This window comes from Empidonax traillii, unplaced genomic scaffold (genome assembly GCF_003031625.1).
Source record: "Empidonax traillii isolate 1590-97213 ecotype Southwest subspecies unplaced genomic scaffold, ASM303162v1 scaffold226:size936269, whole genome shotgun sequence".
In the NCBI taxonomy this organism is placed as follows: Eukaryota; Metazoa; Chordata; class Aves; order Passeriformes; family Tyrannidae; genus Empidonax; species Empidonax traillii.
In genome coordinates, this window is record NW_020955419.1 from 685,502 (window position 1) to 702,214 (window position 16,713).

General features: G+C 40.8%; 1 protein-coding gene across 10 annotated transcripts in view; it reads left to right on the forward strand.

Moving 5' to 3' along the window:
- The window catches only part of ATP11B (ATPase phospholipid transporting 11B (putative)), a 66,501-nt gene extending 49,788 nt beyond the window's left edge, over nt 1-16,713 (forward strand). Inside the window, exons 29-31 of one of the 10 annotated variants that reach the window (XM_027887980.1) lie at nt 100-185; nt 4,356-4,475; nt 7,524-7,632. In XM_027887980.1, the coding sequence (XP_027743781.1) occupies nt 100-185; nt 4,356-4,437 (168 nt within the window). In that variant the 3' untranslated portion in view covers nt 4,438-4,475; nt 7,524-7,632. Of the gene's footprint in view, nt 1-99; nt 186-4,355; nt 4,476-7,523; nt 9,099-11,277; nt 12,360-14,229 lie in introns of those variants that run through there. The other 9 variants (XM_027887977.1, XM_027887975.1, XM_027887979.1 and 6 more) reach the window with 9 other exon arrangements.

Consider the following 16,713-nt stretch of genomic DNA (forward strand, 5'->3'; position numbering starts at 1 on the left):
ACTTTAAATAACAATGTGTTGTCCTGTGTCTTTCTCTTAGAAAATTACTGCTGCTACTTACTGACATGTATGTTCCATCCCTTCTCTGTCCAATTGTAGATGTACTCCAACAGAGTTGCTTTAAGTGACGAGTTCATCGCACTGCAGCCATTGTCCAGGGCAAGGAATCAGCTGAGCAAAATTAGGTAGAGTAGGAGGGACAGTTCCTCATCAACTCTTATGCATGCTGAAGGTGAACTAACCAGTGCTGAGAGAGATGGGAAGAGGCATGAATACCAGTGGGTTGAGAGGGCAATACCTGTAGTGCAGAAACATTCAGTTTGGTTATTTCTTGGCTTTGCTCTGTGTTTTTTGAGCCAAATGCTTCTCCTAAGTAGCATGTGTTGGACGTGCTTTTTTTTTTTTAATTTTTATTTTTTGAGGAAGAAACATCCCTAGCATGATGCTCAACTTTCAGAATACAGATCTAGCTGTTCTTGCATCCATTGTTAAATAATCCTGGTTTCTAGCATGGTTATAAATGCTTTTAATTTCTTTATGGTAAAAATTAACAGTGCTCTTTGCATGCTGGATAATTTCAGCTTCATGAGGCCGTGACAGGAAAATCCATGTATTTCAGGCAGCAATTTCTTGCGAGTTATTTGTCCATTTTAATTTGCTTTTCAGTTGTGTTGAAAGAGCGGAAAATGTCTGAAGCTTGGGTGCTTACATACCCTTGTGCAGCTAAGGCTTTTTGTGTGTGTTCTGTGCAGCTATAAAGTGAGTGTTGTTTGTTTTCAATGTGTGTAGATACATATTCCTAAAGGCATTTGGCTACAAAGTCCCAGAAAATTATTCAAAAAAAAGATCAAAGTGTACGTGTGTCTGTGCAGGTAAAACACGATTCTGAAACTCTTCAAATGCACCGACTTCAGTACATGAAATGCTGTCAAATGCTGATTCTCTTTTGTAAGACTTAAGCGTCCAAAGGCATCAGCAACTGTCTCAGCCTGCTCACTCCCATCATTATCTACTTCTATATTCCACAGCAAGAATTTAGGCAAAGATCTGATTACTTTTAAATATTTTTTAAGATGACTTTGTTGTTAAAAATGTGCAAATAGGTGCTAGGAGAACCAACCAACCTACATTTTTGGGACTTAACTGCCGTTCGTTGAACCAAAAGAGAAGAGTTTTGTATTTCCTCTGAGAGTGCACTACACCTTTACAAGGCAAAACTTGACATGGCCATCGTGTTTGGCTGTCAGTGGTGCCACTGTGAAACACATCACCTTGGATTTCCAAACACCCAGGGAGGTAGTGGTGGGGTGGTTTAGTTTGGTTTTGGTTTTAATTCAGCTTTAAAGCAGGCAAAGTGCTGTTTGTTAGTAAATGATTTAGCGTCTGTAAAATTAGCGACAGTGTTGGGGAGTTGCTCTGCAAAAGCCTTTACAAGATAGCTTTTAAATTTCTTGGTTTATCAGCGTCATCTAAATATGTTACTTTGGACAAATACATTTCCTGAAAGTCTCTCTTTTCTCAGTGAATTACTAGAGAAGATTCTGTTAAACTTCCCAAAACTAAACACATTTTAAGGGTTATGGAGCTGGATAGTCAAAGAAAAACAAGGCTGTCTAGGAATGCAGCCCTGTGGTTACTAAAATGCTAAAACCAGGAGAATTCTTGCTAACTTGAGGTGATTTTCTTCATATACACTTAGGGAAGGGGTTGAAAAAAAAAAGGGAAATTTGTTTTGTCCATGTGTAACAAATGATTATACAAATCCAGTTCTCTTTATGTCAGAATTTTTACACTGGAGCATCTAATAATACCTGAAATACAAGCATGAGTGCCTTAAACTATGCAACTGAACCTGTAAAGTGCAACAAGAAACAAAAAGGGTTTGGGTTTCTCTAGTTCTTTATTCTGTCTTTGGCCAAAGCTCAGAAGCAATCCTGTGGATCATTACCTAAAACAGTAAAAAAAAAGGAAAATCAGTTAATAGACAGAAACTGCTGACTTCACTATACTAAATGAAACCTATTTAGAGTGAAGGCCACGGGTTAGTTTCTGTGGTGTCACGGGCAGCTATTTTCCTGAAGCAGTAGGGCAGAAAAAGCAAGGAAAACTGCAGGAGCAGGAAACAAAACAGCTGCTGGGGAATATGTGGCTGTAAGCAGCTAATCTGTCACACCTCATTTGTAGGTGCCCACCCAGTAATCGCATCCTTTGTGATGCAGAATGCATGGGGGCTGAGGAACCGACTTTGGCAGTTTTCTTGTTGTTTGTAAATATGTATTAAAATCTTCAAAAGGACCATAAGTCCAGGTTAAACCGAGTTATGCCTTGTTCTGCCAATGTGCTTACTGTTCTGTTGAGAGACAAAAGGAGAATCCCTTTGTGAATGCAAATTAAAAGACAAGTATGATGTTACAATAGGTTTTTTTATGTCTATAGGCTTCACAGTGTGCAAAAAATGTTCAAGTTTATATTAAATACATTTGTGATGTAGAGTTAGAAGTTTTGAAGGGGGTCTTTTAAGTGTCCATGTGATTCCTGTGAGTCAAAATTGCAGTCTTGTGTGTTAAACTTTTGCCTCTGAACTTTTTTGTCACTTTTGTAACTTGGGATGAAAAGGAAATGAGGCAGCAGAGCTCAGGTGCAGGTGTTTTCCTCAGCTGGAGTCTGGCTGAGCACTGCTTTCCTCCAAAGCTGTCTCTCCTGTTCTTGGAATGTGTGAAATATGTATCTTAGGGGACTGACTGGGTCCCACTGTATCTTCATTCCATTTTTTTATTTGTAAATAAAGTTTTGTGTCTGCATGTGTGTCTACATGTCTCTCTGCTTTATAAGAACTGTCAGAAATCTTGAGCCACATGTGAGAAGTGTTGCTTGGACAGATGTTTTACTTCTGCTTGCTGATGGGATTAACTGTGTTTAGAGAGTTTTTACCTCTGGACAGTGTGTTATGAACTACAGGGAATGTTAAAACACAAGAAAGGGGTCTATTCACAGAGAAGGCTGTCAGTGCATAATGGCATGTCCTGGACTCTGACTGTAGCATTTGCCTCGTCACAGCCCAAGCCCAGCTCGTTCCCCATCTACAGGCCCATAAGTCTGTTGTTGCCTGGTTTTCACTTCTTCTCTGTCCAGATCTGCTCTGTCTCCAGATCTCCAGGCTCCTGGCCCTGGCTTTAAGGCCTTCATTACTTGCTTATATTTATAACTCTAGTTCCTGTTTCATAGGATTCCCCTCCTGACAGCTCTCAGATCTGACCCAGCCCAGCTGTGCCAAGTCGAGGACAGCCAGGTCTCTGTTCCTTTTACAGCCTGTTTTCTGTAAGGAACATGAAATTCCCAAGAGGACTATCCACGTGCAAGCACACATTTGTACTAGTGAGGTGTACCAGGACACCTTAATATTCGAAACTTTGATCAGGGGTAATCTCTTCCTTTAAGGGTTTGTACATTTTGTTAGCATACCTTTGTGCTGATCTATTAAGCTAGTCCATAGAATCTATCACAGGAGGAAGGAATAAACCAGCAAAAAATGCACCATTTGTAATTTGTCTTCAGTCACAAAAGTGCACGTTACTTATCTGAAGATACTTTTGTCTGATGACTTTGAAATAGTGAAATAATTTGGTGTTTGCAGGTTTATTTGATTCAAAGAGACAAGGAGTAAAAAAATTAGAGAAGTGTTGAAAACGTAAGTGCCAGGGAAGTTGTTAGACATCAATATTCTAATATTTTAAAATTCTAAAGCTAATTGTTTAGGATTTTGTTATCCAGTGTATTAAAGGTTAAAGACAGTGAGCTTTACAGTAGGGAGCAAGTTGTAACTTAACTGTGGAATAGTAATAATCAGTTCATATATTTTCTGAAATGTCCATGTGGCATCAGACATGTTGGCAGCAAGACCTGGGCTCAGGAAGATATGTTGCAGTGCTCCAAACTCGGTGTCCAGGATTAAATACATTTCCTGTTCCACAAAGCCCCAACTGCACACAGTGTGATTAAATGTTGAGTTGAAATGTCCATCTTGTGGCACGTAGAATAACCTGTAGCAAGGCAAACAAGCTGAAATGGCCCTTTCTTTTAGAAGGAGGGAAACAAATAAAAGTGCAAAAATCTGCAAATCTGAAATAGATTTCAAATTTGTTGGGTTTCCCCCTTTTGTACTCTGTGGTGCACAGAGGGACCAAACACTTCTGAAACCGCGTTTGATCCACGGATTGACGTGAAGAAATTGCCTCTTTCCCTCATGAACGTGCCTTGTTCTCTCACGAAATGGGAGTTCATGTGACTGGGGTAACTGTTTCAAAGCGATGCAAGCGTGGTACTTTATAAGATTTGTTGCTTTTCTGTCCTTCTAGATGGAAGAAGATAAGGGTTCAGTCAGCTCAGCAGGTGACTTTGCTGAAGGGCACAGAGGGGAGGACAATAGGCAACTGCTAGACCCAACTAGCCTGCCCGACAGTCCTTACGTTCACTAGGTAGTACTCCCACTCTACCCTAATGTGTGTCTGTATATATTGACATATTTCATATAGAGACAGTCATGGAGCCATTCCAAAATACCCATATTTTTGGTATCCACAAGAAAATTTGCATCACAGTATGATTTGGTTTTTTTTTCTTTATCAAGCTGAATCATTCTTTAATTCTGCACTTCAGTTGCTTTTTGATTTATTACATCAAACGGGCCATTATCACATGGAGTATTATGTTTATTGAGATCCCAGATCTTACCTTATGAAAATACTTTATTTGCAGCCCAGTTATTAATAGTATCTTGTATTTCTCTATACTGATTAATTTTTTAAAGCATTGTCTCTCCTGCCTTGTGTTTCCTAAGGGTGTGTATTAGGTTGTCAGAGAACATTTGTGCTTTACTGCCTTGCCATGCCAGGTTTTACTGGGGTATAAAACTATGGTCATAATTGTCCTCTACAGAGAGAAAAGTGAGAAGAGGGATTCATGTGTATTTTCCTTCCAGGTAGTGGATATAAATATAAAAATCTGTGTTCACCAGGCAGGAGCTCACCCAGTGTTAATTTACACTGAACTCTGAAGTTGATGAAACACAATTGTTGTTTCCAGGCTTATGTAAGGTCACATTTGCTGTTGTTTTTTTTAAGGGATATTAATGGTTCCATAAATTGTGGTTCAAGCATAGTCCTAGTTTTCTGTATCTAACTTGTGAAGAATAAAGGAAACAGCAGCACTGCAAAATCAGAGCTGAGGCTTCACTCTTTAGAAGCAAGTTTGAGCTACTCTTGGTTCTTCTTCCTGACAGACTTTGAACTATATGTAGGACTCCTAGCTCTCAGCAGATTCTAGAGAAAAAAACTGTCTGGTTCATCTGATCCTACGTAAAACCTCTGTAATATGACCTTTTGCAGTAACTTTAAAGGTGTTAACTTGTTCTGCTTCGGGATAATGGATGGACTAAATATTCTTTTTGAAATCCTGAGTGTAGGAATGCTGGGAGTTACTGTTGTGAACACAGCTGTGAAGATCACTGCCATGTGCAGCAGGGAGCTTGTCTGCTGACCTCCAAACAGGAATTCCTTCTGCTCTGTGTAATTCCTTGTCTGATAACTCTGTGAGCACAGATCTGGCTGTGAAGGTCACATTTGCTGGGACTGCAGTGCTGCAAATTGTGCCATTCCTGATTTTCTGTGACAGTGCAGTTGTGACCAGATGTGGTGGTCATCAAATGAGGGTGTTCAGGGACTCAGGCTCTGTTGAGGTGTGTTTTGTTCTGTTTGTGTTTTAACCAAAACCCTTCTTAGACCTGTGGGTTGCAGTGTTTCTGCTCCTCTCAGGAGTTCATTGTCATAATAAATGTTCCTTTTGTGTCCCAAGTCCTCCCAAATGAGTGTGAGTTAGTGTGTGTTCTGCCTGTGCAGCATCCACAGAATCCAGGGTTCCAGTGTTTAGAGCTTTCTGTATGTTCAGACAAGTGTTGACTGACAATCCTGTGAGCATCACGTTGAGCAGAGTGATGGGAGGGTCAGGAGGTACCACGGGGGATGTGGCTCAGAGCTGAGGAAGGGGCAGGCCTAGGGAAGGATGCGTGGAAACACCAGTGTGTTCCCTCCTTGTCCTACCAGTTGGGATTTTTCTCTTGGATTTCCAAGTGCCTCGTTTCTGTTGCTGCCTCTTCTTTGTTGTACAGGAATTGTTCTGTTATGAAGCTGTAAAGGTGTCCAGCTGCCTATTTTGGGGAGTTAGGAAGGAGTGTGTCCACTCATAGTAAACCAGTCCCACAGGGAACTCTGAGGTTCTTTGCTTTCCTTGTGGTGTTCACCAAGTGTGAGTGTTGTGAAAAAAACTGGGATTGGAAACCCAAGTTAAGACAACAGTCAGTGACCTTCAGTCACACCATGAAAAGTTGTGGGAAGCTCTCAAGTGAACTGTGTCCTATCACAGGCTAAGATGCCTCCTCCCAGAATCTTCATTCACTGGTGTGAGGACAGGATAATGGATGTTCAAGTCGTGTGTTCAATATTTGTTTGACAGGATGCTCTCATGGAGAGTTTCAAATTAAATTAAAAAGCGTCCCCACACTCCACATTTGCTTTTTTATTTCCCTTTGGAAAAGTTACTGGAGTCAGTTGAGGCTCTTCTCTCTAGAAATGCAAGATGTCAGGGAGATTTCAGGTTGCTGCAGTTGGCTGGTGTGCAGCAGTGCTGTAGAGGAGCACACTGGTAGGTGGCACTGACACCCACACATCTCTGTTACTGCTTTTTTTTTTTCCCTTTTATTCCTTCTATTGCTTTTTTTTCTCACCTGCAAAAAAAATCAGCTGTTGAAAGTTTATTATGCTAATATTGGATTATTCTTAGTGTTGGCATGAACATGACTGAACCTTTCTGACATCAGCCTTGTTTGCATTTGGATAAACTATGTTTGTAAAATCAGGAATGTGCTTTTGTTCTGTACCAAGCCGAGGGTATCTGTGGTAGTGAAAATCTGTAAATTATTGTAGGAAGTTGCATTCTACACTTCTTGAGGAAAAATTATTACGTAGGATCAGGTTGCTGCAGTGTGTTCTGCAGCCCCAGCCTGAAGCTTTCCCTTGATTTCCCTCTAAGCAGGACAGAGCTGAGCTCGTACAAATTGTTGTACGGCCACTGAGGTGGATTGAGCCATCCCAGCTGGAACTGCATGTGCTCTGCTGTGGGCTTTGTTACAGCTGGAACACAGAGAATTCCTAACCAGCTCATTCCCAGCGTTGGGCAGATGTGGTGTTAAACCTTTTCCATGCACTCACCAAGGCTGCATTCAAACCTTGGCAAGATCAAATTTTAGTGTATCCAGGCCTGGGGGCATGGTAATACTAATCCTCACTGTAGTTCTCCTATAAAATTGAAAAATATTCAACACTCCAGCTTTAAGAAAACCTGCTTTTCCTAAGTGTTATCTGATAACATCTTCATTGCTAGAATTTGTGAGTACTGATTTTATTTTTATTTGTGTTTTTTTGTTTGTTTGTTTTGTTGTTTGTTTTTTTTTTTTTATTCCTTCTTTCCAGCTTACTGAGGCAGGTTCAGGTATCAACTGCTTGGACTCCATGTGCTGCTTCTCAGATGGGGAAACAGCATGCACACCTGTTAGAAGAATGTTGGAACGACTAATGGGAAGATGTAGCCCAACCCGGGTCAACAGGTGTGGCATTTCTCTCAATAGCCTTTGCTGCAGACGATTCTCCTATAAACTGGAACCCGATGAGCCTGCAGCAATAGATGTCTAGAAATTAGCTGCAGGTTTTGCTTACCTAAGTAGGAGATGCAACTCTTTATTGTACTTCTTTTCATCCTAAAAAAAAAAAAAAAAAAATTAGTTTCTTGTTTCTTTTTGAGTGGTTTCCTTTGGGATGGGGAGGGGGGAAAACGGTTTTCGAAAGATTTCTGTTAAAGTGTTTAGTTTGGCTTTACTACAAGTTCTTGTGTTGTATCTATCGTAATTTCTCTTGATTTGTACATTCTTCTCTTTAGAAAATCAGGCCTTGCTGCTGTTTTTGTTCTCCTTTTTATGATTTTTTTTTTTTTTTGCCTTCACGAATCAGGAGTTGTTTGTAAAATCAAAAGCCTTTTCCCTTTGGTTCTGGATGTACAACCTCCAAATATTTACCTTGGAGCTTGAATTACTCCTGAAGATATACAAAAGGCTCACACTCCCCCCCTTAAATATAACTTCATTGTTAGAAGGAGAGTCTTTAAATCTTTCAGCCATTGATTGATATTAAGATGAAATATTTTTGTAGTTTAACTTTTATAAGCTATTTCTAAAGTCAGAGTAATTGACAGAACAGAGTCTTCAGGTTCTAAGAATTTTAAGTGGTTTTTTTCGGTTCTAGAAGGTATATTGTCAAAATCATGTGTGCCATTCCAAAGTATGTGCTAAATAAATCTTTCCTTCACAAACCACGTGTGAAACAAACATCAGTGGGATAAAAGCACGTTGGAGTCATGAAATATCTTCTAAAGAGCAATACTGCTCTTCTGGTCAGAATAACTGTGAGAGGAGCTCTCACTGAATCCCCGAATGTGCCATCTCCCCACGTCCAAATAGAGGGATAGTGAACAAACATGGAAATATTTGGGGGTAGAAGTAAAAACAGTCTTTTGTACATCGTAATCTCTCAGTCCCTGAATGATATCATGGTCCTTCACTGGTCAAAAGGCAAACCTGAAAACACTGAGCTTCACACATTTTCAAGGGAACTCATTTTGTGTTTGGACAACTTTGTCTCTTTCTGTTAAAGGTTGTGATATCATTCACTGGGCATCAAGCCTTGTGTGGGTAATTTCCACTGACAGCTTTGTCAGCTCTGATTCTGCCTTTAGGTATTGCCTGGTCTGTAGCTCATCTCTGTTGGAACTCTTGTGTTGAACGCTGTGTGTCTGTGGTTTCAGTCAGTCTCTCTCTTCTGGCTTGCTTATGAAATTTATTCAATGTTTCTTCGAACCTAGGGTATGAATATGCAAAATGTTTCATTCCATATGAAAAATGAACTGTTATGATTAAGTACATTTTTAATTCAAACTTGCTGTATAGAAAGCGGGCATGATGTGTAAAATAAACAGTTTAATAGAATTTTTAATCTGCAAGGTGAGCATTTAATTGGTCTAAAAATCAACATTTTGGTAGCAGTTGCTCTAAGTTTTTTGGTGTTTTTTTTCTACTTCTCTGTAAAACTGTGCTTTCCAAATGAGGAATTGCTCATGCTACTTCTTTTTCATTTATTGTTACCTAATTAAGATTTTTAGTTAACAATTGCCTTAGTAACCTATAGTCTTATAAGGTAGGTATTCTGTGTTTTATTTAATGCATTTACAGTTTTCCAGTTTTCTCTTTTGTTCCACTTAAATTTTCTTTCCTTAAGAACTTACAAATATTTATTGAAGACAACTCATATTTGACAGAATATTAAACACTCTTTGGAGACTGCTTTTTCTCAGGTTTCTTGTCTGCTTACCTCATGTAATTTTCCAGTGAAGTTCCATCAAGCCAAATAATTGTAGAGTTCTTAGAACACAGACAATAGCGTTATGTTTAATGAATATGCAAAACTATCTTGGTGCTACACTAAGGGCTTGAAGTTCTGTGGGTTTTGCTGCTGCCTCCGGTTGAAATTGCTCTGAACAATCTTTTAGTTTCACTTGAATTTATGTACAATACAACTAGAAAAGAGGTGGGGTTTTTTTAAGTCTGTCAAACTTGTTTTTTTCAACAACTTCAGCTTCTTCCACTCAGCCCTGACACTTAAAACCAAGGCTAAAAGTCAGGTTTTTCCCTTACACTTTTGTGGTAATATAAGAAAGTCTTTGTTCATTTTTTAACATATTAATTGCTTAAATCACTTGAAGCAGTTACAAGTTGTGAAGTGCTGAAGGTACAGTTAAGAAATCTGTAGGCTTTGTTCATGAGCTTGAGCTGCTTCGTTTTGTATCTAAATCTTCAGAAAATTGTGCAGGACTCAACAGGATGGTCTCTTGAGCACTTGTACTGTGTAAAGCAGCAAATTATTCAACCAGGAGGTAGCTGCAAATTGTTTCTGTTGAATGAAGTGATGCTGATAAATACGTTTTCTGTGCAAGTGCTGTAGAATGAAGAGCACTACTTTAAATAATGTTGCTGTAGCAGCTTGCGTTGTATTCTGTGCTCCTGATATTCTGTCAAATATGATAACTGAACATGAAATCCAACATGGTATCAAATTTTGATAGAAGCTTTGATGAATCAAAGTTGTACAAATGCTTGGAGTAGTGGGCCACAGGAGTATAGTTCTCTTGTGTTGAATTTACTGCTTGTAAAATGTATTTGAGAAGTATTTTCTATAGCTCCATTCACCAGTTAGAATATAAAATGTGTGGTGTGGTATGTTAAAAAATGCATTTTTGTCTGTCTGTTCCATTAAATTGTCTGTCAGCTTGTCAGTCACTCAGATATTAAGAATGCTGGATCACATTTCTTGTACAGTGGGATTCATTGCTGAATTGTCGGATCTCCCATTAGTGGTACTTGTGTCAAGGCACTGCATGTAACAGTTGTAACGAAACAGCAGATTTCTGACAGAGGCTAATTTGGAGGATAAGTTCATTATGTTTTGACTTCCTGCCTCCCAGCCTTCTGTTTTTCAGCATTTCACATACAATTTTCATAACATTGTTCAACCAAGAACAGTATTTCTTCCCAAGCAGTAATTTGTCCTCAGGTGAAAGACATTGTGAGACCCCCACCTCAGTCAGAAGCTGTGACGTCTTAGGTAGTTTTCCTGGTGTCTTAAAACTTAACAGTAAAAGGGATGAAGCAGATTCATGGCTGTGGATCAGTTTTGCCTGCCCACAGCCCCAGGCAGTGTGGATGTTTCCCGCTGGGACACGGCTGTGCTGGATTTCCAGGGATCACTGTGTACCACAGGGCTCTGCTGGAATGGCCTCAGTGTACCCAAGGCAGCATTCAGAGTCTCCCTGAGGCACAGCACTGAAACTTCATTGGCAAAAGGGGCATGTAAACCTCTGGCTGTTTTAGTTCATAGCGATGGAAATATCCGTGGCTGTGAGTAAATTGTTCATTACGCAGCAGACATTGAGCTGGCATCTGTTCTCAAAGGTCTGAATGAACTGTAGGTGCCTACATGAAATCAGTAGATTAGTCTTTTTAAGAGGTTCATTTGCCTAACCTCGTAGCACTTCTATCCTTTGCTTTCCTAGACTTTTCTCCTCACCTCTATAGAGTGAAAGTTCCCAGTCAGCCAAACTTTTCTTTTATTGTTACTTTAGATCGTGGAGTTCCTCGGATCCCTTCTATGCCAACGACAGAAGCATCTTGACTCTCTCCACAATGGACTCAGCCACTTGTTGACAGGGACATTTGTAGATGCCTTGTGGATGCCATGTGGTGCTCACACACCTGTAGGTTCTGAGGCGAGTCCAGTGTCCGTCGCTGCCCTAGGAAAGAGTAGGAGTGACTCCTGAGCACAGACCTTGTCTGTGGTCTGGCATGTCATCTGCACAGCAATTGCTTCCAGTATTTTTTTCTAATTATATCTACAAATTGCTAAATAATTTTTTTGGAGGTAAGGAATGCTTTTTACCTCTGACCATTTGATCTTTTTTTGTTACCGTATGAGCAGATTGGAATCCTGAATTTGATACTTGAGACGTCACTGTAGCGCAATGACAGAATCTTTCTCCTCCCAAATTTGAGTGATCCAATTTGAATCAACTTGAATATGCACAATGGAAGTTTTAAAAGTTGTGGGTTTTTTACGATGACCCTTCCGTTTAAACACACACATTAATATTGGGCTGTGTCTCAGATGCTGTCTTAGCAGTTTGCAGATCAATTTTTTTATTTCTGTGGACAGTTACCATATTCTGTGAGCAATCAGTTTAGTAATTTTTGAGAGTTAAATGCAATTCAAATATTTATGCTGGTGTATGAGTGGCAGTACAGTAGTCATTGCTTTGAAAAATGCTGTTAACTGTGACAAATCAATAATTTGGAATACTAAGGCATATAACAGTTCACTGTTTTCTTAAAGTATAATTCAGAAGCCAGTCATCTTTTATTATGCCACGTGTGGGTTTTTTAACAGTTCTGGATCCTGACATTGAAAAATGTTTTAAGAATTGGTGGATTGTGCAGAAGTCTCACTAGCATAAATTTTTTGAATTATTAATCTTTTAAAGTTGGGGAATTTTTTGCGTGTTTTGTTCTTCTTCATGTATTTATATTTGGTCATGTTGTACTTTGGAGATATAATTAATGCTTAATTATCTTCGTATATCGGAAGGATCCGAGACCTCGATGGCAATGTTTTGATACCCGAGTATGCCAATAAAAGCAAATTGCACAGTTGGAGGTTTGAATGGTGCATCTTGCAGGTACTTCTGTTGTCCCAGTATAGACATGTCTGCAGGCTTGGGGCTGGGCAGCAGCAACATTTGCCTATTCCTTCAGCCAGGACGGTTGTCTTTGGAAGTGGGAGGTGAAATGGAAGTGCTGCCACAGGGATGGCTGCAGAGAACTGCCTGGGGCACAGTGGGGTTTGTGGCTGGAGGCAGGTGAAAGTGCTGCTGCTTTGGGACATCCCGTTTGGAGTCAGTCTCTGACACCGAGTCCCATCAATAATTTCAGTATTGTCCCTGTCAGGCAGTTAAAGATGTAAAGCTGTGTATTTAAAATTAACTCGGGGTAGAATAAACTGTAAATCAAACACTGACTGTAAGTAACACCAGAACTTCTTCAGTAAAGGTGTGGGGAAGGGTAGGGTTGGGACAAAGCCGCTTTCCCCCTGCCTGGCTGAGTTGCTGCCATTGCCCTCAGTGCTGCCATTTCACAGCAAATCCTTTGTATTCCATCATTCAGGAGGAACATCCCACCCTCCTGGTGACATCTCAGTGGGGCCTGGGCTGCTGCCAGAGGAGTGTATCCCTCCTTCTAAAATCCCTCATCCCAAATTCTCCCAAGTTCAATGAGGAGAGGGAGTGCTGAAGAGGTCCCACTCCTTGGATCAGATCCTTTGCATGTGCCTTATCTAAAAGCAGCTCTGCTGTTAATTACTCCTGTTTGTGACTTTAACTGGTATTATTTCAGCTCTCATCTTGGAGCTTTATTTTTGCATTAGTGATTGACAGCTTCACTCCGAGCTGAATGCTGTGGGTACTGTGGGGTTTTCCAACATCTCAGTGCTCAAGGCAACATTTGTGTACTAAAGAAATTGTCATTGCAACCTTGTTGTTAAACTCATAGTGCCTTGAATGTGCAGCACACGAGGGTTTTGTCCCAGTGTTATAGATAAAGACCAATTCACAATTTAGGAAGCTCTGAAAATAAATTACAAAACAGAAGAAACAAAATACAGCAGATTTTCCTTTTAAGCAAACGTTAATTCAGCGCTCATAGCTCATTTCTGTATCGTGTCTTCAGATGCTTGAGTGCAGTGAAGCTTGAGCTTGACAATGTCAGGTGTACAGCAGTTCCCCCCCAGCGAGTGTCCAGGTGATGAGGAAACACTAAAACAGCCTTGCCTTCTCTGTGCAGCAGGTATGAACATGTGACTCACCCCCCTGCAGTCAGCTTGAAACCTGGATCCAGTGCAGAGGTGCAATAAGCTGATTGTTGTGTCTCCAGTCCCCAAAAAACCTTATCCAGATATGCACTAGTAGCAAAATACACTTGGATTTCACCTACCCCTGTAATTTTATATTTGATATCCATAATATTAAACTTGGGTTTAAAATAATTTCCTTCGTAGCAGTTCCTCATTCTCAAGAGTCTTCCCACTGCCACGGTTACCTAGGAAATGCAGAGTTACGTGCTCTCATCAGATATCTGCTGTTTAGCTGTCTCTCTTACACCTAAATCACAGTGTTCCACCTTTCAGCAGTGCCTGTTTGTCCGTGTCACCCACAGCATTGTCCCGTCAGTGTGTGTGACTGTGTGACCTCATCCATCCGTGTGGCTCGTGTGTCCTGGACCAGAACACAGACTGGGGGTTAACTTTGTGCAGTAGGAAGCAGAGGCCTTGTACGGCCCCACTCCAAGCATTTCCACTGGCTCAGCTCTGGGGGTGATGTATTTTGGCTTTTACCACACAAATGTGTTGATTATATTTGCACAAAAGCAGCACGGTCCTATATTTGAAGAATAATTTACATTCATTATGTGTTTCTTTAAAACCTTCCATCTCCTCCCCTCCCTTCCCCCCCTCCTTTCCCTCTTCCCAGTGTTTGTAAGGTTACCGAAGAAACATGCATTTAAACAATTAAGGAGGAACTTAAGAATCCATCTGTCTGCCAAGGTATATTTTTCTATTTGCAGTAAATCTAAGTCACTAATGTCTCATTCAGAGCATAGACACGGTTTGCATTAGAGCAGATTTTTTGCTGTGACAAATACTTTGGATGGAAGAAGTGACTGGGGTTTTGTGTTGATGTCACAAAGCTTTTAAAAACGCTTCTATTCAAGGAAGAAGGACTTTGTGTATTTCTTTGACAGCTGAAGTGTAGGAAACCATTCACTGTGCATTGGGCACGGTGCAGAATCCTTCGTGGAGAAGCCAGAACAAAATCCAGCTAATTCGGTGTAACGCTGGCAATCGTCCCGAGTCAGAGCGGGACGGGGTGGGGGACAATTTGCCACGGGGAGGAAATGTCTTATTATTCTCCCTTAGCCTTGAAATCCATAAAAGCCTGCAGGAGGTGTTTGTAGTTCAGAGCAGGAGTGGTGTACACTCTGCTTTACTATGCAGTGTCTCTGAAGAAGCACCTTCTCCACGGCCCCTCCCAAATGGGATTGCGTTCCCAACAGGTCAGTTCTCGTTCTGGGAAAAACAGGGTTTGGTTTTGTTAATTAGGAAAACATAATCTTAGTTGCCAAGCTTAAGCTTTTAAAAGGATGCGGTGGAAAAGACTTCAGTGGGAAGGTGTTTTGAGTTGTTTCACAAACTAAAATGTAAATATTCTGCTTAAAAGTATTCTGTATAGTTTTTAAGGTTACAGGTGGGGAGGGGGGAACAAAAACTGCAAAGGAAGGAATCCTGAAATCTTGGGCTTTATATTTTCAGAGTGATTTATTGTTTTCGAGTGCAAAAGGTAATTTGAGAAAAGCTCATGCAATTTAGAATGCATATTAGGCAACTACAGTTTCTTACTGAAAACCTTTGGTAGTACTTTCAAACATGTTTTTTATGACAGTGTAACTTCTATATAATTGGAATAAAATATCATTTTCCAGTGATAGAGGTGTCTCAAAGCTGTAGTCCAAATTTTTTTTCATAGTTTGATACTTCTGTACTTCTAAGGAGTTGTGATTTTGGCGAAATTCAGTGTTAAAGTGCTCAAGCATAATATGTGCTTCTGAACCATTTATTTTTGAGCTACTTTGGGATTCTCATTTTTTGGGTGTAGAATCCCTAATAACTCGCCATCATCGCTGGACTCACCACTGCCTTGTTTGTTACACGGATGTCCCTGCTTACCGTTGTTCCTCGAACTGGGCAAACCACTCACTAGGGACTAATTTTAGCCTTTACTCTGCTCCTAAATTAGTTCCCAGCTAGACTCTCTTCTTTGCAGATCTGGGTTGGGTTTGGTTTGGTTTTTTTTTTTTTTTTCTGCAAACATTTTTACTGTTGGTTGTTCTGTACGTTCTTTGCTTCTGTTGTTTGCTTCCAGCGGCATGATTTGTCTGGGTTCTGCTCTCTGGGAATGCCTCAGTTTGTAACAGGAGGAGGAGGAGGAGAGAACGCGATGCTCGTGGCTCTTATCAGCTCTTGCCATCAGTCGTCTTAGCAGCGCATTTGCATCGGTATTTGCGAGGCTTCTGCTTGCCGTAGATTTTTTTTTTTTCCTTCAGCTCGATCCTGCTCCCGGAGGCATCGGGACTGTCCCGGCGGGGAGCGCGGGTGGTGCTGGTTGAAGGGATGTTCCCGTCGCTCCCGGGCTCCGGCCGCGCTGCCCTCGGTCGGTCCCGTCATCGCTGCAGAGGGGCCGCGGTGGTTTCCAGGCTGTAAATGCACCGATGTGAGCGGAGGGGCCCTGGGCCGAAGCTGTGCCTGCAACGCGATGAAATGAACGTCATGCTGTTTGTGGCACAGAGTGGGACTTGTCTGAAAGAAACCCTGGCCTGGCCTGGGGTTGGGGGGGTGGATTAATTTTTCCTCAGCAGGTTAAAGGAAATTACTTCATCCATCAGCAGGTTCTCAACCTTTTTGCATTTTGACAACGGGCTAAAAGATAATCTCTGGGGGAAATGGTTAAAAATGAGTCTCACCTTGCTGCAGGAGTATCTTATTTTTATCTCAAAGAACAGATTTTACAATTCCTAGTTGCAGTCCCACGAGAGATTTCGGGTCCTATGCATACAAAAACAACAGACCATCTCATCTCCTGTTTTTTCACTGAAGTGTGATCAAGTTCTGCCTTTCTGAGGAAGAAAAAAAAAACTGGAATGATAAAATCTCTGCAAGAAGTACTGTTTGAAAGATGTTGATCCTTAGTTTTAGGCAAATAAAGGGCATTGCCAACTGGAAACTAGCAATAATTAGTACAAAGAATTTTGGACCTCTGACACTGTGGCTGCCTCATGTTGGTTTTGCTCCTCTGACAGCGAGGCTGTGTGCTTGCTCCTTGTACAGCTTGGTCAGTAGAAGTTGTTTTGGAAATGGTTTATGAAAATTATATTTATTAAATAAAACTTTCACTTCTAGC